Source organism: Anomaloglossus baeobatrachus, chromosome 8 (genome assembly GCF_048569485.1).
Source record: "Anomaloglossus baeobatrachus isolate aAnoBae1 chromosome 8, aAnoBae1.hap1, whole genome shotgun sequence".
NCBI classification, from domain to species: domain Eukaryota; kingdom Metazoa; phylum Chordata; class Amphibia; order Anura; family Aromobatidae; genus Anomaloglossus; species Anomaloglossus baeobatrachus.
Genome location: NC_134360.1, coordinates 166,795,793 through 166,819,925, shown reverse-complemented (window position 1 = coordinate 166,819,925; position 24,133 = coordinate 166,795,793). Strand labels below are relative to the sequence as shown.

At 52.6% G+C, this 24,133-nt stretch overlaps 1 protein-coding gene across 1 annotated transcript in view; it reads right to left on the bottom strand.

Annotated features, from left to right (window-relative positions):
* LOC142249347 (pancreatic alpha-amylase-like) overlaps positions 1 to 24,133 on the bottom strand; it is an 89,389-nt gene that overhangs the window by 16,114 nt on the left and 49,142 nt on the right. The window contains exon 3 of the mRNA XM_075320972.1: positions 20,798 to 20,995. Within this exon, the coding sequence (XP_075177087.1) occupies positions 20,798 to 20,995 (198 nt within the window). The remainder of the gene's footprint in view (positions 1 to 20,797; positions 20,996 to 24,133) is intronic.

Here is a 24,133-nt window from a genome sequence, read left to right as displayed (position 1 = left end):
GAATCGGGGGGGCCCGGTGCCAGTGCTGGCATCGAATCATGCCCCTCCTGATTGGCATTACATTTTCAATTGTATCGGTATACTGGATGCCAATATAGTTGAAAGCAATTATGCAAGAGCGATGTAGTTTGCAGAAATATGTGGGGGCCCTCAAACAATTTGCAGTGTAACATAGAGGGCCTAAAATAGTTTGCAGAGCTATCTGTGGGCCATTATACTATTTAGAAACCTATGTGGGGGCTATTATACAGTTTTGAGGACTATGTAGGATCCATTATACTATTTAGAGGGCTATTCGGGTCCACTATACGGTTTGTGGGCCATTATACAATGTGAAGGTTTGTGTTTGGGCCATCATATTCTATATAGTATTGTATAGGGGCCATCTTACTGTGTGGAGGGATGTAAGGGCCATTATACACTGAACAAAAATATTAAAGCAACACTTGTTTTTGCTCCCATTTTTCATGAGCTGAACTCAAATATCTAAGACTTTTTCTATGTACACAAAAGGCCTTTTTCTCTCAAATATTGTTCCCAAATTTGTCTAAATGTGTGTTAATTAATGAGCACATCTCCTTTAACGAGAAAATCCATCCACCTCACAGGTATTTCATATCTAGATGCTGATAAGGCAACATGATTGTTGCACAGGTATGCCTTGGGCTGGCCACAATAAAAAAAGGCCACTCTAAAATGTGCAGTTTTATCACACAACAAAATGCCACAGATGTTGCAGGTTTTGAGGGAGCGTGCAATTGTGGCGCCCCTGACCTGGTCAGGCACCACTGAGTACTGCACCCATGCTGGGGACAGTACAATACAGGTAATCCAGATGGCTGACTGGGGTGTGGAACACAGGCGCATAGTGATCAGGTCTCACACATGTACCCATGAGAGGACCCCTGGGGATCCCAGGAGGGGGCAAAGCCTATACCTCCACTGGAATAGTGGCAGGGGGTTAAAAGCCTCCATCTCCTCTCAAGGGGTGTGGTGGAGAGTCTGGTTGCTAGGTGGCGTAGGCAAGAACAGGAGAGGAGGAGCAGTGAGTCAGTTAGAGCAGAGAACTCCAGAGGGCTCAGTGAGGAGCAGACCTGTGGGGCTGATGCTGTCTAACAGCGTCCGCGCAGTGACTACAGACGGGGGAGAACGGTCAACTAGGAGTGCTGCCTGAAAGCCAGCTTCAGCTAGAGAGTGCACGGAGTGGGAAGTAAGGAGACTTCTAGAGAGCACCAGGCCCAACCGGGCGGCAGATCCCGAAGCGAGGATAGATTCACCTTTCCCTGCTAAACCTGCCGGTGTGGGGCTCTTAAAGCCCACACCACAACACTACAAAAGCCGCAGCCACGTAACCGCAAGATTGGGCCCATAGGTCACAGGAGGCAAGAGGCTGGAGTGGCCTGGTCCGGGGAACAAGCACACGGCAAACAAGAAGGGGAGAGAGGCTTGGAGCATCTTCCCTGGGTGACCCCCATAGGGACTCAAAGTCGGGGTCACCCCAAACCACCAAGGGCTAAGGAAGGCGAGTCAGTAGTCACCCTCATAAAGTCAGCCTGAAGGATACCTGGTTCCTACCTGGTTCATCTCAGCTACGCCCGGGTTACTCACCCTGCCATCTAATGTGAGTAAAAACCCTGAAAGACATCCTGCCTGTGTGGTCATTCTGCGACTTGTGGTACTACAAACCTACATCGGGCCCTGGGGCTTGCCTCACTCTCAGGAGGCTACTACATCTAACTGCACACACCATCAGCCCCAGGCGACCCTCAACCTGCAGTGGCGGTCCCTACTGGCCGCAATACTGAGAGTGGCGTCACGATCAAACAAGAAGATTTCCTACCAGTGACGGAGATCCAGCAACGTGGAGTCCCTGAAGGTAATGCACCGACACCGACACAACACCTGTGGGGCTTCACATCTGGCGTCACGAACAGGATAAGGACTAGACCTGTTCAGACAGGTGACCAGGTGCCTAGGCGGTCCGCTTGAAAAATTGGAAGCGCCGCCATATTGCCACCATGAAAAGCGCGCTGAAAAACAACAGCAGCCCGCGCTGGAAGAAGTTACCGCCCACGAAGAGGTGTGGCTACCCAGAGATCCCCTGCAGAGTTCTGACCTTGCCAGCTATGAGAGTGGAAGCGTCGAGAAACGGCGGAACAGAAAGGGAGCCACAAGCCTGCTGCTGGGAGAGGAGCTGCTGAAAGAGGCAGAGCAGAAACTGGACAGCTTGTTACAGGAGGCAGCGAAGAGTCCACTGCTGGGAGACCGTGCAGAAGACGGCGCAGAAGAAATGGCGTCTGACCGCAGGAACCCAGAACCAGGCTCCGCTGCCTGGTGGTACCGAGAGCTGGCCCAGTTTTGCAACCGGCTGGAGACCCGGGTCGTGGAGCAGATTCGGGAGGAACGGATGGAACTGCAAGAGATGACCGCGGCGGTTCGGGCCTATGAAGGGAGAGCTGCGCGCCGGGTGTCAGGCGGGACGGCGACGACGCAGACCCCAGTGCTACCAACAACGGGTGAGTCGAATGATGCCCCGGCCCGCGCAAGTGCCCCGACCCCTGCTGCCACGTCCGCGGTCCCTGAAGAGGCGTCCGGTGCGGCGACGCTGAAGCAGGCCGCAGCCACGCCAGGTGCGGCCCTCCAAGCCCCAGCGGCTGCAGCGATGCCCTGCTCGGCCCACCAAGACCCAGTCCCTGCAGCGATGCCCTGCCCGGCCCGCCAGGACCGGGCCGCCGCCATCCTGGGCGCGGCCCGCCAAGACCAGGCCGCCGCCATACAGGGCGCGGCCCGCCAAGCCCAGACTGCTGCAGCGACGTCCAGCCCAGCCTGCACAGAGCCTCCTGCAACAGCGACACTGATCCAGGCCGCCGCCATGCCAGGCCCGGCCCGCCAAGACCAGGCCGCCGCCATGCCAGGCGCGGCCCGCCAAGACCAGGCCGCCGCCATGCCAGGCGCGGCCCGCCAAGGAAAGGCTACCTCAGCATTTACCCCGGCCTGTAAGGCCAGAGCAGACACCGCTCCCCGGTCCACAGAGGTTCCTGATAGGCAGCCCACGGTGGGTGAAGACCCTGCATATTGGCAGATGAGGGCTGACCTGGAGGCCAAATTTCCACAATGGTTGGTGAGCCAGTACATACCCCCTCCGCATACCCCAAAGAGTCTCCTGCTAACTCCTGCAGCAGCTACACCAAGGAGTCCCTCACCTGGGCCGGCCGAAGAGCAGCCATCCCCGGCACTGCCACAGCTGGAGTGCCAGGAAGAACTAAGGGGGAGAGGAGGCCAGGAAGCAGAAGGGTTGACTCCGACTCCAGTGCCACCAGTAGCAGTTGTGTATTCAGAGCCGGAAATGCTGCCATACTCCCGCTGGGACGAGGAGGACCTGACCCCCTCTGCAGAAGAAGAGCTGCCTAAGAGCTTCACCTGGGAGCCCACAGGCATGGATCCAGCCCGCAAGACACGGCGCAGAAGAACACAGTTTGCTCCAGCACCACAGTCTCCTGAACAGAGAGCAGTCACCGCCAGAGACCTAAAGGAGAAGCGTTTGTTGAGAGAGTCCAAAGCCCAGGCTAGAGGACCCTTGTGTTATGGCGTAGTGGAAGATTTCAACTTGAAAAGTGGTTATGGCTTCATTGTAGCACCAGGAATAAAAGAAGGGATATTTGTAAACCGCAGAGATGTGAACGCTCATCTGCCAAGAGGACACCCTTGCAGAAATCTGAAAATGGGAGATTCGGTACAGTTTACCATGCACCAAGGTGAAAGGGGATTGTACGCACTTGATGTAGCCTTACGTACCAGCAAACCCTACAGCCATCCCATGCCACAAGAAAGACAAGAAAGACAAGAAAGACAAGAAAGACAAGAAAGACAAGAAAGACAAGAAAGACAAGACAGAGATAAAGAAACAGATACAGAAAAGGAATCAGATGCAGACCAAGAAAGGAAAGACACAGAACCTACAGATGAGGCAACCACAGATGAAGAAAGAGGCAAAGAGCAAGAAAGTCACAGGTGCCAGTGCCCAACGTGCCCTCGCCCTAGTGAAAAGGAGGAGTAAAGTAAAGGAAAGTAAGAAGTTACTGTTTTGACCAGTTTTGAAAAGTTTTGTTTGCAACGTTTAAGAAATGCGCCCACAAAAACTATTGTGAGAAACAAACTTAAGGCTATGAACTTGCTATAGCCACAAACTCTCGCAGTGTAAATAGTTACACCAGTGGCACCACCACCAGGGCCAGCCTGTTTAGGGGCTTGGCTCGTCTGCAACCAGGGGGGGCCCGTCCGTAGAAAAGGGCCTTGGCTCACCTGCGACCAGAGAGCACGCCTGTTTATGGGGCCTTGGCTCACCACCACAAAGAGGGTACCTGGTCAGCACCAACTGTGGAGGCCGCCTCTGCATCCTGCCAGAAGAGGCTGACGGCGCGGATCCACCAGGCCAGGTATACCCTGAAACCACCAGCCCATGAAAGCCGCCTCTACATCCTGCCAGAAGTGGCTGAAGTCGCGGCCAACGGGAGAGGAAGATTGGAGGAAAGGTCTGGGGAAACGGATGGCCCAGACCTGGTTACCAAAAAGAAACCGGTGGCCTGCCTCCTGAGAGGGTTTTGGGTGGGTTAACGGACTTGTGGGTGGAGGGTGGTGATGTCTGATACCTGGTGCTTTTAAATGTTTTCCATGTTTTAATGTTTTATGCATTTTAAAATGTTGTCTTGCAGCCCGAGGACGTGCTGGTGATAACTAAGGGGGAATGTGGCGCCCCTGACCTGGTCAGGCACCACTGAGTACTGCACCCATGCTGGGGACAGTACAATACAGGTAATCCAGATGGCTGACTGGGGTGTGGAACACAGGCGCATAGTGATCAGGTCTCACACATGTACCCATGAGAGGACCCCTGGGGATCCCAGGAGGGGGCAAAGCCTATACCTCCACTGGAATAGTGGCAGGGGGTTAAAAGCCTCCATCTCCTCTCAAGGGGTGTGGTGGAGAGTCTGGTTGCTAGGTGGCGTAGGCAAGAACAGGAGAGGAGGAGCAGTGAGTCAGTTAGAGCAGAGAACTCCAGAGGGCTCAGTGAGGAGCAGACCTGTGGGGCTGATGCTGTCTAACAGCGCCCGCGCAGTGACTACAGACGGGGGAGAACGGTCAACTAGGAGTGCTGCCTGAAAGCCAGCTTCAGCTAGAGAGTGCACGGAGTGGGAAGTAAGGAGACTTCTAGAGAGCACCAGGCCCAACCGGGCGGCAGATCCCGAAGCGAGGATAGATTCACCTTTCCCTGCTAAACCTGCCGGTGTGGGGCTCTTAAAGCCCACACCACAACACTACAAAAGCCGCAGCCACGTAACCGCAAGATTGGGCCCATAGGTCACAGGAGGCAAGAGGCTGGAGTGGCCTGGTCCGGGGAACAAGCACACGGCAAACAAGAAGGGGAGAGAGGCTTGGAGCATCTTCCCTGGGTGACCCCCATAGGGACTCAAAGTCGGGGTCACCCCAAACCACCAAGGGCTAAGGAAGGCGAGTCAGTAGTCACCCTCATAAAGTCAGCCTGAAGGATACCTGGTTCCTACCTGGTTCATCTCAGCTACGCCCGGGTTACTCACCCTGCCATCTAATGTGAGTAAAAACCCTGAAAGACATCCTGCCTGTGTGGTCATTCTGCGACTTGTGGTACTACAAACCTACATCGGGCCCTGGGGCTTGCCTCACTCTCAGGAGGCTACTACATCTAACTGCACACACCATCTGCCCCAGGCGACCCTCAACCTGCAGTGGCGGTCCCTACTGGCCGCAATACTGAGAGTGGCGTCACGATCAAACAAGAAGATTTCCTACCAGTGACGGAGATCCAGCAACGTGGAGTCCCTGAAGGTAATGCACCGACACCGACACAACACCTGTGGGGCTTCACACAATTGCCATGCTGACTGCAAGAAAGTCCACCAGAAATGTTGCACATGATTGAGTGTTCATTTCTCTACCATAAGCCATCCCCAAAGGTGTTTCAAAGATTTTGGTAGTATATCCAACCGGCCTCACAAATACAAACCACATGTTACCACACCAGCTCAGTACCTCAACATCCAGCATCTTGACCTTCAACATCATCTAAGACCAGCCACCTGGACAGCTGATGCAGCAATTGTGTCGCCCTGGGCAAGCCAGGGGACACAGGTCACAACACCACCACACCCCACACTCTAGGTAGGCACATCACAGCTAACCAGAAATCCTTGTTGCCTTCCTCCAGAGGCTGATCATTCACACCAGGGGGTGGGCCAGGCGGTTGGCTCCGCCCACCAAGGAGATCACAGCTCTGGAGGCGGGAAGTACCAGGCAGAACAGTTAGGGAGGAGGAAGTGGAAGGAGTGGAGGAGTAGCCCAGGCAGGGCTAAAGTAAACAACAGAGAAGTGAAAGTGGAGGAAAGAAGAGTAGTAAAGAAGGAAAGCAAGAAATGGTGACAGAGCAGAAAGTGTGCAAAGCCTGAAGGGTCCAGCTTTGTGAGGGACAGAACAGCAAGGTCAGTGACGGCGGTGACTGTCTGGAGGGGGACCGTTTGGAAGTTCCTGGAAGGACCCCGTTGGCTGTGTGCCCGGTGGTCTGGAGCAGTGTTCCGAAGGACAGTCAGCACCAGGGCAGGGGCCTCTCGGACCCCAGCAAGGCTAGGTGTCGCCAAATTTGCCGAATCCGTCAGTGAAGGGGACGTAGATCCCCCAACAACCAAGTCCCGATTGACGGCAACAGCCCAACCTGAAGCAGAGAGACACCGCCACCGCCAAGGCACCAGTTTCTCAGGGCCAGCGCCTGCGGGCAAAGTGTAGAGCTCCTCCGGCCCAGATTGCAGTCGGGGAGCGGGTAACCGGAGGGAATCCACCGCTACCATCAGTCAAACTTAGGTGCAAGGAAGAGGGACATCACCGTCACCTACCGGGAGTGCAGGTGTAGCCGTCTGTGGGACCGTCCTACCAGCCGTTTGGTTTACCGTACAAACTGTGTCCAAGTCTCAGGCTGAGTGAGTACCACAGTGCCGCAAGGCACAGCGCTGCCCCCGCATCCCTGCGCCCACTAGGCCCCGCACCTCACCACCCATCACCGGGCCCCGGGATCACCAACCCCTACCCACGGAGGGGCAACACAACACCTGGCTGCTCCCCATCACCATCCCCGGGATCCCCACCCAGAGCAGCGGTGGTGCAATCACCACAACCGTGGGTGGCGTCACGAACTATAACAATCCCCGCACCCAACAAACCCCTTTCACTCACGGGCGAGGAGTGTTGCTCGAGGAACCCCGGGATCCGGCCCACAGCTCGAGCCACCACTGAGCAGCTGCCGGACCCGAGCAGAAGGGGTGAGCGTAGTGTGCCGACACCCTCCTCCCCGCCCGCGACAACTTGGCGTCACGAACAGGATCTTACCGCTCTGCCGTCTGGTAGAGGTGCGCCTTGTTACCGCCGGAGGTATCCGGCAGAAAAATTTCAGAAGCCGCCATCTTTGGCGCGAAGAGTTCCCGCTCGAGCGTCTTCTCGAGCAGTAGAGGCGCGAAGGCCAAAACCCCGCCCCGAGAGAGGAGGGGCCGGAAAGAGCTAAGGGGGACGCGATGGCGGTTGGCCGCATGTAGCTGCGGCTATAAAAGCAGGGACGCCAGGACTCTGCAGACTGATTGGGTTCCTGGAAAAACCTCGTTACCAAGATGCAAGATCCAACTCGCAACGAGGAAGCCCCCGCGCCCGGCACGGCGACGTGGTTGAGGGACTGGACCGTCCCGCTTAGTAACCGTCTGCAGGCTCATATGCAACTCCTCCTGGAGGAGTGGGAGACCGACATGGCGGACGTGGTGGCTGCTATGTGGAGACGCGAGGCAGAAGAGGATTTGGAGGAGCGGGTAAGCGACCCACGCCCCTGTATTCCTGAAGGATCGGCCGTTGGGGCTGAGGGGCCCGGCCGGCTTCCGCTCACCCTGCCTCTCTCCCCGCTACCCACGATAGTTGCTGCCGCCCCGCCATTAGGCCCGCTACCTGCCCAACCGGTAGCGATACCCTGCCCGGCCGCTCCGGCGGACCAGCCGGCTGCAGACGTCCAGGACGGCCCTGAAATGCACCAAGGGGAACCGCTAGAACCGCGGCCCCTTAATAGCGTGGTGCCAGAAGTCCCAGTAGAGACTGTGCCAGACCCTGAGCCCGGGACCGTGGCTTGGATGAAGGCCCGGGTGATACAATTCCACCAACGTCAGCAGGATCAGATCTTCCGGTTGCTGGAGCAGTGGACCAGCGAGGTGGAGGAGCTGATTACAACTGCCCCGATGTGCGAAAGGGGAATAGATGTAGCAGAACCGACTGGTGACCCATGTCCCTATGTCCTACCTGGACCGGCCGCTGCGACTGAGGGGCCCGGCCTAGTCTCGGCCTATGCATCGCCCTTGCCGTTACTTATGGGGCGCCTCAATATAAGCTCGCCTACTCTGCTGCTCCATGCTACCGCGGAAGGGGATGAAGTGTTGGAGGCTGGAGACCAGGAGGCTGCGGCAGCTGGCGGCAACCCGCCTGACGCAGGAACAAGAAATGACGACTCCTGCCCCAGCTTCGGGCCTGCTGTTGCGGCTGAAGAAGCAATTGAGCGTTCCCGCTATGTGGGGGACCCTGTGGTTTATCATACCCCGCGTACCGGTGGAAATGGGTACCGGGTACCCTTGTCACAGCAGGCATGTCAGTGCATGTTTGATGTGCTGGTGGCAGAGGATGGGTCCGCCTTAGTAGAGGAACCGGAGTAGGGCAGCGGATGCCCGCAGCACCGTCCCCGTTGGGACCACCACTGTTTGTTTGAAAAAAGTTGAAAATGATAAGTGAAAATGATCCGAAGTTCACCTGATTTACCGTGTGATTTGCAACCGGCTGGAGCCGGCACCGTTGTCCCCGTGGGGACCGTTAAAAAGTTTTTGCATGGAGGACTATCCATGGACAAGCCCGTGAACTTGCAGGGCAACCACAGACGTTAGTGGCTTGTAAATATGTTGGTTACCGTTACCGTTTTCCGCAATGCCGCCTCCGGAGAGGCAGGTTGGAGGGAGGGCCCTGAGCAGAGCAGGCCAGGGCCCAGCCGCCAAAGGAACCGGTGGCTACCCTCTGGAGGGAAGGACATATCCCGCTCGGGTACCGTGTGCTGGACTGTGGGTCAAGGGGTGCTGCCTGGGCTATAGGGGCAGCATCAGGGCCAGGTTACTTGGGTGGGAGAGAGCGGAAACCGTAACCGTAAACCGTTGCAACGTTAAAAGTAAATGTGCCTCCCGTCTTGGGAAGAAGTTATTAAAAATGTTATTATTGTTTGCTTAACCTGTTATCCCCTTTTTACAGAAAAATAAAACCGGTGTAGGACGGCAGCCCGCGGACGGTCTGCATTTCGCTAAGGGGGAATGTGTCGCCCTGGGCAAGCCAGGGGACACAGGTCACAACACCACCACACCCCACACTCCAGGTAGGCACATCACAGCTAACCAGAAATCCTTGTTGCCTTCTTCCAGAGGCTGATGATTCACACCAGGGGGTGGGCCAGGCGGTTGGCTCCGCCCACCAAGGAGATCACAGCTCTGGAGGCGGGAAGTACCAGACAGAACAGTTAGGGAGGAGGAAGTGGAAGGAGTGGAGGAGTAGCCCAGGCAGGGCTAAAGTAAACAACAGAGAAGTGAAAGTGGAGGAAAGAAGAGTAGTAAAGGAGGAAAGCAAGAAGTGGTGACAGAGCAGAAAGTGTGCAAAGCCTGAAGGGTCCAGCTTTGTGAGGGCCAGAACAGCAAGGTCAGCGACGGCGGTGACTGTCTGGAGGGGGACCGTTTGGAAGTTCCTGGAAGGACCCCGTTGGCTGTGTGCCCGGTGGTCTGGAGCAGTGTTCCGAAGGACAGTCAGCACCAGGGCAGGGGCCTCTAGGACCCCGGCAAGGCTAGGAGTCACCAAATTTGCCGAATCCGTCAGTGAAGGGGACGTAGATCCCCCAACAACCAAGTCCCGATTGACGGCAACAGCCCAACCTGAAGCAGAGAGACACCGCCACCGCCAAGGCACCAGTTTCTCAGGGCCAGCGCCTGCGGGCAAAATGTAGAGCTCCTCCGGCCCAGATTGCAGTCGGGGAGCGGGTAACCAGAGGGAATCCACCGCTAACATCAGTCAAACTTAGGTGCAAGGAAGAGGGACATCACCGTCACCTACCGGGAGTGCAGGTGCAGCCGTCTGTGGGACCGTCCTACCAGCCGTTTGGTTTACCGTACAAACTGTGTCCAAGTCTCAGGCTGAGTGAGTACCACAGTGCCGCAAGGCACAGCGCTGCCCCCGCGTCCCTGCACCCACTAGGCCCCGCACCTCACCACTCATCACCGGGCCCCGGGATCACCAACCCCTACCCACGGAGGGGCAACACAACACCTGGCTGCTCCCCATCACCATCCCCGGGATCCCCACCCAGAGCAGCGGTGGTGCAATCACCACAACCGTGGGTGGCGTCACGAACTATAACAATCCCCGCACCCAACAAACCCCTTTCACTCACGGGCGAGGAGTGTCGCTCGAGGAACCCCGGGATCCGGCCCACAGCTCGAGCCACCACTGAGCAGCTGCCGGACCCGAGCAGAAGGGGTGAGCGTAGTGTGCCGACACCCTCCACCCCGCCCGCGACACAATCAGTTTGCATAACCAAAGAATTTCTGCACAAATTATTAGAAACCATCTCAGGGAAGCTCATCTGCATGCTCGTCATTCTCTTGGGGGTCTCCAGCTGGCTGAAAGTTTGTTGTCGTAATCGACTTGTGTGGACAAATGTTCACATTTGATGGCATCTGACACATTGGAGAGGTGTTCTTTTCACAGATGCATTACATATTTCACTGTACAAGGAAGATGGCAGACTGTGTGTATGGCTCTGTGGTCTGTGGTTTGCCTGGCCAATGTTGTGAATCGAGTGTCCCATGGTGGTGAGCGGGGTTATAGTATAGACATGCATATGTTGTGCACAATGAACACAGATGGATTTATTGATGCCATTTTGAAAGCACATTGATACCGTGATGGCATCTTGAGACCCATGTTTCAGCATGATAATGCTTGGCTTGATGTTATATACAATTCCTGGAAGCTGAGTACATCCCAGTTTTTACATGGCCAGTATACCCACAGGACATGTCAACCATTGAACATGTTTGGGATGCTCTGGATTGGTGTATACAACAGCATGTTCAAGTTCCTGCCAATATCCAACCGTGCAAAGCCATTGAAGATGAGTAAACATGTGGGTGGTGTCACGGACAATAATCAAAAACCCCCACAATCAAAATCCCCTTTACACTCACGGGCGAGGAGCGCCGCTCGAGTCCCCGGGATCCGGCCCACCGCTCGAGCCACCACCGAGCAGCAGTGGCAGCCGCAGCAGCGGCCGGACCCGAGCAGTGGGAGAGCGCAGCGTCCCCTCCTCCGCCCGCGACAATAGCTGCAGTAGTGAACATTATCACTACGGCAGCTTCACACGCACTTACCTGCCCTGCGACATCACTTTGGACGGTGACCCGCCTCCTTCCTAAAGGGGCGGGTCGTGTGGTGTCAGAGCGACATCACATGGCAGGCGGCCAATAGAAGTGGAGGGGCGGAGATGAGCGGGACGTAAACATCCCGCCCACCTCCTTCCTTCCTCATTGCAGGCGGGACGCCGGTAAAGAGATGTTCCTCGCTCCTGCGGCTTCAAACACAGCGATGTGTGCTGCCGCAGAAATGAGGAACAACATCGTACTTGTCGCTGCAGCGAAATTATGGAAATGACTGACACTACACAGATCACCGGTTTTCGACGCTTTTGCAATCGTGCTTCTAGGCTATAGACGTTGCGAAGTTGTTACCAGCGCCAGATGTGCGTCACTTTTGATTTGACCCCGACGAGATCGCAGTAGCGATGTCACAATGTGCAAAGCCCCCCTAAAGCTCAGGCCCCGAGTCTATCTTTCTGTTTTTGCGGGCAAGAGTGCCCACTTATGTGTTACATCTCGTGGCTCTCCTGAGGCAAGGACTGAGGCAGTCTCCCATTCCTTGCCTGCCACGAGCACTCGTGCTCAGCAGCGCCGAAGGTCTGCCAGACTGCGCAGCGTGCAGGAGATACCTTCTCAGAGAGGCAGCAGAAGGGTGACACCTAGTGGTTCTCCTGTTACAAGGAGTGAAGCGGTCTCCCATTCCTGGCCTGCCGCAGACTCTCCTGCTCAGCGGCCCCGAAGGTCTGCGAGGCTGCGCAATGTGCAGAGGTTTACTGCTCAGGGAAGCAGTGAGATTCCCGTTATCTCTGCACATTGTGAGACCGAGGATCCCGCCTCTATTTCCCAGAGGCAGGAGGGTGAGCATGTGCAATGCGTGGTGGGTCCTGATTCGCTCACTGACGTCACACGGCTTGATGACAAGGCTGGTGACGTGGTGAATCCTGACTGGCCAGGCTGGGACGTCGTGGACCCTGATTGGGTCAAGTCCGTCATCTCCACCTCGCGCCCGCCCTCGGGTGGAGCTGCACCTCCTTAAAAGCTCCCCCTGCCATCATGGCGGCGCGCGACCGTCCTTCTATGTTTGGATGTCTGGCAGCGTGCTGCCACGCCACTGCTCAGGCATTACTGTCTCTTGTGGGCTTGGCCCTTGCTGCTCCGGCAGTACCTCGTTTGCAGGCCGTGTTCCTGCCTTGCTGCTCCGGCAGTACCCCCGTCAACAGGCCGTGTTCCTGTCCCAGGTGAGCTCCTCAAGTCTCCATTGGACTCACCTGGTTATTGAAAGCACACGTGCGTGGGCACCTCTGTGCTACCCTCGTGCCATATTCTCGTGACTTCCACTGGCACACGTGCGTGGGCACCTCTGTGCTTCCCCGTGCAACAGGTACACCGAGCCGTGAGATCTGTGCCATACAACCCTCACGGGTTAGGGCAGATCGGTGTACATAGATCGTCTGTGACATTCCAGACGATCGCTAGCAGCAACCCGCTCACTCTTCACCCACCATAGCGGCGGTCCCTTACACCGCACAGTGGACCTTGACCGGCGGAAGCAGTCCATTTCCCATCTTGGCACGCTTCCCCGGGTCCCCCTCGTAACATTACAGTCGCGCCAAAGGTCTGGCTATGGCTGAAGAGCAGCAGCAGTTGCTGCGTTATGTGCAGCAGTTGGAGTCACGATTGGCAGCAGTGGAGCAGTCTTCCTCCGATAAGACTACTCTGACGACAGTCGCCACCCAAGCGGCTACCCAGGCTGTGCTATTGGGCGGAAGGTCTCCTCGCCTTGCGCTTCCAGAGCGCTTTAGCGGTAACAGCTCTGAGTGCCGTGGGTTTATAAACCAGGTTACCACCTACTTAGAGCTGTCCGCGACTCTTTACGCTACCGAGAAGGCGAAGGTAGCCTTCGTCCAGTCCCTGCTCACAGGGAGAGCGCTGAAGTGGTCCATGCCGTTGTGAGAGCGCGGAGATCGTGTGGTGAATAACTTAGCAGCTTATCTTGGGGCCATGAGAATGGTGTTCCTCGGGCCTCAAGTCACCCACGATTCCGCGCTGCGCCTCCTACGACTTCGGCAAGGGTCTGCTTCAGTCGGGGACTTTGCTGTACACTTTAGGACACTGGCCGCAGAGCTGGACTGGCCGGATAAGGTCCTTGTCCCTGTGTTTTGGGAGGGCCTGGCAGGGTTTGTCAAAGACGCACTGGCCACACGTGAGGTGCCTGCCACTTTAGAGTCCTTGATTCAGGTTGCCTCTCGCATAGACATCCGCCAGGCGGAGCGAAGGTTCGAGGTCTCTTCAGCACCCACGTCTTCTCGGCCTAAAAAGCGTCTGATTCCCGTCTTCCATCAGACAGGTCCCCCAGCCAGTCCTGTAGGCGACTCCGTGGAGTCAATGGAGGTGTCCAAGGTGGTCTCCTCTGCCCCAGGTTCTCGGTCTTGTGTCATTTGCTTTTCCTGTGGGCAGAGGGGACACATAGCTACCCTATGTCCCAAACCGTCGGGAAAAGACAGCGTCTAGTTTCTATCAGAGGGGGGACTCTAGACGCTACTTCTCCCTCTAGGTTGACTATCAGCGCCCAGTTGCAGTTCGGCACTACTCTCTTCTCTGCCCTGGCTTGCTTGGACTCAGGCGCTGAAGGCAATTTCATCTCGACCTCCCTGGCAACCCGATACTCAGTTCCCCTGGTTCTGTTGCCCAAGCCACTCAGGGTCCGGGTAGTCGACGGGTCCATACTACTCGATCCTATCACCCAGATCACCATCCCTCTCAGGATGGATGTACCACCGGGACACCATGAGCAGGTGTCCTTCCTGGTGCTTCCAGGGGGGACGGATGAGATCCTACTGGGCCTTCCCTGGTTGAGACAGCATGCTCCTATACTCAACTGGGCAACAGGGGAGATCTCATCCTGGGCAGGATCCTGTAGAGAGCACCTCGTGACTACCGAACCACCCGCTACCATTAGGTCGGTTGGGTCCTCAGGGAATACTGAGGGGCCGGGTTTACCGACACCTTATGAGGCCTACAGGGATGTCTTTTCCAAAAGGGCCGCAGATACTCTTCCTCCCCACCGGCCATATGATTGCCGAATAGACCTGAAGCCAGGCTCCGAGCCCCCTAGGGGCAGAGTGTATCCACTCTCTGCTCCAGAGACGGAGGCTATGTCCAAATATATTCAGGACAGCCTGGCGAAGGGGTTCATTCGCAAGTCTATTTCACCGGCTGGTGCAGGGTTCTTTTTTGTGCAGAAGAAGGAAGGGGATCTGCGCCCCTGTATCAATTACAGGGGATTAAATGCAATCACAATCAAGAACAAATACCCTTTGCCCCTCATTACTGAGCTATTTGATCGATTCCGCGGGGCAAAGGTCTTCACAAAGCTGGATCTACGTGGGGCGTATAATCTAGTGCGAGTCCGAGAGGGCGATGAGTGGAAGACCGCCTTTAACACCAGGGACGGTCACTACGAGTATCTAGTAATGCCCTTCGGACTCTGCAATGCCCCCGCCGTATTTCAAGACTTTGTGAATGACATTTTCCGGGATTTGTATCTTTCCGTGGTTGCATACCTGGATGACATTCTTATCTTCTCCCCCGATCTTACCACCCATCGGAGGGATGTCATCCGAGTACTTAAGAGGCTCCGCACCCATTCGTTATATGCTAAGCTGGAAAAGTGCGTTTTTTGAACAGGAATCCTTGCCGTTCCTGGGGTACATAGTGTCCAGTCAGGGGTTAGCAATGGATCCGGGGAAGTTGGAGACAGTGATGAACTGGCCTGAGCCCCGCTCGCTGAAGGCGATCCAGCGATTCTTGGGGTTTATCAATTATTATCGCCAGTTCATTCCCAACTTCTCGACGGTGGCAGCACCCATCATTGCCCTTACCCGCAAGGGCGCTAATCCCAAAGCATGGACACGGGAAACGGTAGAGGCATTTCACACTCTCAAAACTCACTTCTCCAGAGCTCCCATCCTTCATCGTCCAGACATCTCCAAACCCTTCCTACTGGAGGTAGACGCCTCTTCGGTCGGTGCAGGTGCAGTCCTGTACCAGAAAAACGAACGAGGAAGGAAACATCCGTGTTTCTTTTTCTCCAAGACCTTTTCTCCGGCCGAGAGGAACTACTCCATAGGAGATAGGGAGTTACTGGCGATGAAACTAGCATTCCAGGAATGGCGGCATCTCCTGGAGGGTGCGAAGCATCCATTTGAGGTATTTTCTGACCACAAAAACCTCACATACCTCCAGACAGCACAACGCCTGAACCCAAGGCAGGCCCATTGGTCTTTATTCTTCTCCCGGTTCCGCTTTATTATCCGCCACCTGGCCGGGGAGAAGAACGTACTGGCCGATGCCTTGTCACGTTGTATGGTTGTGTTGGAGGAGGACGAGGAGGAGCCTCGTCTTATACTACCCCCGGACAGCTTGAGGATGGTCACTCCCACTTCTTTGGACCAGGTGCCACCTGGCAAAACCCTCGTTCCCCCTGAACTACGGAACGAGGTGCTATCGTGGGCCCATGCCTCCAAGGTCGGGGGTCACTTCGGGGTCAAAAGGACCAGAGACATGGTGACCAGGCATTATTGGTGGCCGAGACTACCCCAGGACATACAGGAATATGTGGGAGCCTGTATGTCGTGTGCTCGGAATAAGCCGTCCCGGCAGAGACCGGCAGGTCTTCTTCACCCACTGCCAGTGTCGGATCGTCCCTGGGAAGTGGTAGGGATGGACTTCCTGGGAGATCTGCCCAAGTCAGCAGGGCACAGGGTCGTATGGGTCATCACGGACCACTTCTCTAAAATGGTCCACTTGGTGCCTCTCCCACGACTCCCGACGTCACGTGCTCTCGCCACCTTGTTCATTCGGCATGTATTTAGGTTGCATGGCATGCCTGACAAGGTGGTGAGCGACCGGGGTCCCCAGTTCGCGTCTCGCTTTTGGAGAGAGCTCTGTAAGCTCCTGCAGATAGAGCTGAACATCTCCTCCGCATACCATCCCGAGACCAATGGACTAGTGGAGAGGACTAATCAGACCTTGGCAACTTACCTCCGCCATTTTATATCCGCGCACCACGACAACTGGGCTAACCTCCTTCCTTGGGCCGAATTTGCCATTAACAATTCGGTCCATGAATCCTCTGGCCAGACTCCGTTCCTACTCAATAACGGACAACATCCCAGAATCCCGGTTCCGATGCCCATTACATCACCCGATACTAGAGTGGAGGATTGGGCGACCAAGGCCCGGGAGATCTGGGATGACACCCAAGAGGCTCTTAAAAGGGCTAAAGACCGGATGGTGATAACGGCTGATGTTCGCCGCCGCCCTGCACCATCCTTCGCCCCTGGTGACCTAGTATGGCTGTCCTCTAAGAATGTTAACCTACGGGTACAGGCAGCCAAATTCGCCCCTAGGTATCTGGGTCCATTTAAAGTACTACAGCAGGTAAACCCAGTGGCATATCGACTTCAGCTCCCTCCACGCTGGGCTATAGCCAACACCTTTCACGTGTCCCTCCTGAAACCCGTACGACTTAATAAATTCTCGGGGTCCCTGCCGGCTCAAACCGACTCCCCGTCCGACGACCCTGAGGTGGCAAAACTTGTGGAGACAAAAGTCATACAGGGCAAGAGGTACTACCTCGTGGAGTGGGCCGGCCGTGGTCCGGAGCATAGATCCTGGGAGTTGGAGGATCATATCCGCGCCCCGGGTTTGATAGCGGCCTTCGAGCACGGACAGGGGGGGGGGCCTATGTTACATCTCGTGGCTCTCCTGAGGCAAGGACTGAGGCAGTCTCCCATTCCTTGCCTGCCACGAGCACTCCTGCTCAGCAGCGCCGAAGGTCTGCCAGACTGCGCAGTGTGCAGGAGAGACCTTCTCAGAGAGGCAGCAGAAGGGTGACACCTAGTGGTTCTCCTGTTACAAGGAGTGAAGCGGTCTCCCATTCCTGGCCTGCCGCAGACTCTCCTGCTCAGCGGCCCCGAAGGTCTGCGAGGCTGCGCAATGTGCAGAGGTTTACTGCTCAGGGAAGCAGTGAGATTCCCGTTATCTCTGCACATTGTGAGACCGAGGATCCCGCCTCTATTTCCCAGAGGCAGGAGGGTGAGCATGTGCAATGCGTGGTGGGTCCTGATTCGCTCACTGACGTCACACGGCTTGATGACAAGGCTGGTGACGTGGTGAATCCTGACTGGCCAGGCTGGGATGTCGTGGACCCTGATTGGGTCAAGTCCGTCATCTCCGCCTCGCGCCCGCCCTCGGGTGGAGCTGCACCTCCTTAAAAGCTCCCCCTGCCATCATGGCGGCGCGCGACCGTCCTTCTATGTTTGGATGTCTGGCAGCGTGCTGCCACGCCACTGCTCAGGCATTACTGTCTCTTGTGGGCTTGGCCCTTGCTGCTCCGGCAGTACCTCGTTTGCAGGCCGTGTTCCTGCCTTGCTGCTCCGGCAGTACCCCCGTCAACAGGCCGTGTTCCTGTCCCAGGTGAGCTCCTCAAGTCTCCATTGGACTCACCTGGTTATTGAAAGCACACGTGCGTGGGCACCTCTGTGCTACCCTCGTGCCATATTCTCGTGACTTCCACTGGCACACGTGCGTGGGCACCTCTGTGCTTCCCCGTGCAACAGGTACACCGAGCCGTGAGATCTGTGCCATACAACCCTCAGGGGTTAGGGCAGATCGGTGTACATAGATCGTCTGTGACATTCCAGACGATCGCTAGCAGCAACCCGCTCACTCTTCACCCACCATAGCGGCGGTCCCTTACACCGCACAGTGGACCTTGACCGGCGGAAGCAGTCCATTTCCCATCTTGGCACGCTTCCCCGGGTCCCCCTCGTAACACTTATGCAGTTGTGGTTTTGACACCAAAATGGGTATAATAAGCAGCAGTCACCACTGCCAAACTGAACTGTAACTACAGTACAGACCAAAAGTTTGGACACACCTTCTCATTCAAAGAGTTTTCTTTATTTTCATGGCTCTGAAAATTGTAGATTCACATTGAAGGCATCAAAACTATGAATTAAAATTTGTGGAATGAAATACTGAACAAAAAATGGTGATGAACTTCAAGAGGTAGTCACCGGAAATGGTTTTCACTTCACAGGTGTGCCCTGTCAGGTTTAATAAGTGGGATTTCTTGCCTTTTAAATGGGGTTGCGACCATCAGTTGTGTTGTGCAGAAGTCTGGTGGATACACAGCTGATAGTCCTACTGAATTGACTGTTAGAATTTATATTATGGCAAGAACCATCAAACGCTACAAAAACACTGGCTCACATGAGGACCATCCCAGGAAAGGAAGACCAAGAGTCACCTCTGCTGCGGAGAATAAGTTTATCCGCGTCACCAGCCTCAGAGATCGCAGGTTAACAGCAGATCAGATTAGAGACCAGGTCAATGCCACACAGAGTTCTAGCAGCAGACACATCGCTAGAACAACTGTTAAGAGGAGACTTTGTGCAGCAGGCCATCATGGTAAAATAGCTGCTAGGAAAACACTGCTAAGGACAGGCAACAAGCAGAAGAGACTTGTTTGGGCTAAAGAACACAAGGAATGAACATTAGATTAGTGGAAATCTGTTCTTTGGTCTGATGAGTCCAAATTTGAGATCTTTGGATCCAACCACCGTGTCTTTGTGCGACGCAGAAAAAGTGAACGGATGGACTTTACATGCCTGGTTCCCACCGTGAAGCAAGGAGGAGAAGGTGTGATGGTGTGGGGATGCTTTGCTGGTGACACTGTTGGAGATTTATTCATAATTGAAGGCATACTGCACCAGCATGGCTACCACAGCATCTTACAGCGGCATGCTATTCCATCCGGTTTGCATTTAGTTGGACAATCATTTATTTTTCAACAGTACAATGACCCCAAACAAACCTACAGGCTGTGTAAGGGCTATTTGACTAAGAAGGAGAATGATGGGGTGCTACGCCAGATGACCTGGCCTCCACAGTCACTAGACCTGAACCCAATCAAGATGGTTTGGGGTATGCTGGACCGCAGAGTGAAGGCAGAAGTGCTAAGCATCTCTGGGAACTCCTTCAAGACTGTTGGAAGACCATTTCCAGTGACTGCCTCTTGAAGCTCATCAAGAGAATGCCAAGAGTGTGCAAAGCAGTAATCAAAGCAAAAGGTGGCTACTTTGAAGAACCTAGAAAATAAGACATATTTTCTGTCGTTTCACAATTTTTTGTTAAGTGTTTCATTCCACATGTGTTAATTCATAGTTTGGATGCCTTCAATGTGAATCTACAATTTTCAGAGTCATGAAAATAAAGAAAACTCTTTGAATGAGAAGCTTTGGTCTGTACTGTACTTTTGTATTGCTTCTAGCAGGTGTTTAACCCCGGGCAACTTTCCTGTTTGTTCATATGTATTAGAGGAAGGAAGGGGGATAGAGATTTAGCTAAGATTGGAAATTGGTGTGCTGGGCTAGAGACAGGACCTTATTGCATCCCGTGATCTACACTTTCTAGTTCCTTTCTGGTGTCTTTCTGCTAGGCAAAGTCTATTTCGGTTGTTCCTGACCTATTGATAACAGTCCCTAGACCAGCACATTGATCCTGGTTCAGAGCCGTGTGTATGTACATTTATTAGTGTTAATCCTTGCTTTTCACCCCGAGTTCCATTTCCTGTTTTCCCTAGTGGATTATAAAGAGCTTGCACTTAACCCTAGTCTGGTCTCGCTCCTCGTTCGTGGCCTGCTGTTTTCTGAAGGTAACCCCTCGGCTTCACACAATCATACTGTGCTGGGGTCACCTTGGTATATGTTACTTTGTGGGGTAAGGGGTAAAGTAGGGTCATCAAACTGTGCATCTGGAGAATACTATGTAGGAATTCACTGTGAGATTATCAGACTGTGTTTGGAGGGCACTTTTGTTGTCCTCATACTTTGAGGTCCATGAAAAGAGTAACTCAATGTGTGGGAAAACCAGGGAGCTTCTATAGGAGGAAAATTGCTTTGTAAGAGCTTCAAAGTTGTGGGATATTCTCTTCTTTCATCTGTGACCCCGCTGAATATTCAGTTTTTGCTTTGTGTGTGTGGAGAAGAGAGCCCAAGTAGGACTTCTGCTATGGGGCCCCATGACTTCTATGTACACCCCTGCTCAAAGCATGACTTATCCTGATCCAAATTTGTGAATCAGGTGAAGGATTTATTCAGTGGGTCTGTGCTGTCGGATAAAAATGGAGACAGCACACCGACACAAGTAATCCAATCACAGCAATTACTTGATTAAATGATTTAGCTTAGTTTAAGAAGTTTAATTTACAGTTTAATGTTTCCAGATTTTCACTATTGTACCTGGTCGGCATCCCCATAGTTCTCAATGTTGCCACTTCCAGTTTTACACTTCTTTTCGTTAAAGTCATGAAGCGAGTATGGCACACTAGGAAAGCTCCTCTCATCCGCATTGTATGGACTGCCACATGTAGAAGAATTCCCTTTTCCCACTCCTGCTCCACACATGTGGTTAATGACAGCATCTACATAAATATAAACCTGTGGTATATAAAAAAAAGTTGTCATCATTACAGAATTAATGTAACATTGCATTTAGGAAAGGCTAGCATTGTATTAGAAGAATGCAGGCTACCGTTATAATAAATATTAGCAACCAGTAATTGACAATGGCCACAGCTGATGATAAACACAGGTTGAATGAAATCGGAATTTTGCAACAATCTTTAGACTTCCAATATCTTCAAAATAAAAATCTAAAGTAAGTCTGCATTAACCTTAAAGGGAACCTGTCACCAGTTTTTTGCCCTGTAAGCTGCGGCCACCATCAGTGGGCTCTTATATACAGCAGTCTAACATGCTGTATATAAGAGCCCAGACCGCTGTGTAGAACATAAAAAACACTTTATAATACTCACCTAAACCAGTCGCTGCGGTGGATGTGTCTCAAATGGGCGTCTTCGTCCTCCAGTGCGGCGCCTCCTCTTTCAGCCATCTTCGTCCTCCTTCTGAAGCCTGTCTGTATGACGCGTCTAAGTCATACACAATTGCCGGTCCTGCGCATGCGCATGCGCACTACAATACTTTGATCTGCCCTGCCGGCAAATGTGTATGACGTCGGACGCGTCATGCACCGCGACTTCAGAAGATGGAGGACAAAGATGGCCAAAAGAGGAGGTGCCTGCACCGGAGGACAAAGATGCCAATTTGACCTACATCCACCACAGCGACCAGTTTAGGTGAGTATTATAAAGTGTTTTTTTCTGTTCTACACAGTGGTCTGGGCTCTTATATACAGAATGTTAGAATGCTGTATATAAGAGCCCACTGGTGGTGGCTGCAGCTTATAGGGCAAAAAACTGGTGACAGGTTCCCTTTAATTGCCAACATGTAATTTATGACAATCAACTGTATATGGACTATTATCATCAGGTTCCTTTATTTTGTATCTCCTCTGCCAAGGATCCTCAGTTTTAAGTCTCGGTCACACCACCGAGTGCTATCTGATGTTTTGTCGGATAGCACTCGGACCAATGATATTCACTATGTGACCTAGCGAAAGTGGTGATGAGCGGTAACATTACTGTGGCTGAGACGAGCTGTGATGAGTAGTATCATTAATGACATCATCACTGCTCATCACAGTCGCTGGGTATCGCAGAGTACAGCCTGACCGAGAGTGACCTATGAAGCTTCTTTCTCAGAACGAAGCTCCATTGGTTTTATTATAGAATTGGTGCACATTGTGGGAACTACATGAACTTCCTTGCATCTCCAAGGATTTTTTTTATAATAAATTGTTGAATGAGGGACTGTCTCTTGTTTTATTCCTCTCTTTGTTTGTCTTTCAGGCTCCCATATGTGGACTATGTTGGATTCTGTGGACTACTTTGGAGCTGTATGGATTTATTTTATCTTTTTTAGAAATTGCTCACCCAGGGCAAAAGTTGGGAAGTGTTTTTTAAAATAAAATATTTTTGTCTGTTTTATTATCCTTATACTTACTGGGTTTGTAATGATGGTGTCTGATAGACACCTCTCAATTGCTAACCCCTGTGCTTTATTTCAGTTTACATTACACAGCTGACATCAACCCCCCAAGATATTAAACAGATTTCCAACACACCAGGTCAATCGGGAAGAGTCAATAAAAGCGCCAGAATTGGTGCATCTAATGTGATGCACCAATTCTGGGTTAACTGTGGGCTGTTATTTTTAGTCTGGGAAAGGCCAAATAACCACAGACCTTCCCAGCCTAATAATATTAGCCCCCAGCTGTCTGCTTTACCTTGGCTGGTTATCAAAATTGGGGGGAGCCCATGTCCTTTTTTTAAATCATTTATTCAGTTTCCAGCAGTGACCTTGGAGTCCAGATGTCTTTCCCATGCTGTTGCCAGTTCCTTTAAGTGATTGTCCTGCCTCCCTCAGCCCACCTGTTAGGGTCTTCTAGAAAAATGCTCAAGTTCTCCATTGACTTCCATTATTATTGTTACTCGAATTGAGCCTATCCAAGCATCCAACTAGCTTGATTTGAGTAACAAGCACTCAAGCATTTTAATGCACACTCATCTCTAATAGTTGTCTAAATGGAAGTGAATGTAAGAATTATTTTTCACGAGATTCATATTGCTGCTGTTGTTTTGCAAACCTCTTCATCTCACGACTACCGAAGACAACCAGGTCTTTGGGTAGACTATGAGACTCCAAATCTGAGGGTCAAGGGCAGGGATGCCAACTTCACTTCTTTGGACATCTTATCAAAAAATCACAGACGAACAATATTTTATACGGACACATTGAAAAAACATAATAACTCATTACGATTATAAGTGATCCATGTCTACAGTCCATAATTCTAATCCAAAGACATCAGTTGTATTCATTGTAAACTGTAAAATGATGATAATTACAGTCAAAATATGAGATTCCTCGGCCTCAAAAAAATCATGGATACCTCAAAGTTTTTTACTGACAAGGCAAAAAAGTGTCCTATTTTTATAGACTGCCAGAGGTTTTTTGGACCGTTGGCAACCCAAGTCATCATGGTGTCGTGTATTCTCCATCATGCACATCCCGTTTCTTTTCATATGTACTTTTGTACACATAGCAAAAAGGGTCATAAACCACAAGTGAATAAATTGGTCAATCTTCATAAGGCAATAGGTTTGACCCCATGAACGTATGCTTCAATAATGATATGGAATACATATATTACTGGCGGGAATGTAGCTTTATCACTGTGTCAGATTGTACCTGAAGCAATGTGCTCACCTCTCTTACCCCATCAGCAGAAAACTTTGTCCAGCAGACAAAAACCTGTAGTAGCTATATGCATGTAAAGTCTTTTAAACTCATGTGAACCCAACATGTTTTTCAAGCAGAAGATACTTTAAGAAATTGGAGATTTTTTCTGGCATTTTGTTCAGCTGTTTCTTGAACGTTTTTCCAACATTTTTGCCTGCGGTGATTTTTTTTATATACTGTATGTGCATGTAGCTCTTTCAAAGACTAGTTCTACAATGCATTTACATGGCCAGTCCATTTCTCCATTACTGAGAAATCAGCATGTATGTTGATATGCAAATGAGCCTGTAAATCTGATGTATTTGCCACTCCAGCTCTATTCCTGCCCAGCTTGCTTGACTAACAGTTCCTTTTCCTAAAATAATAGAACATACA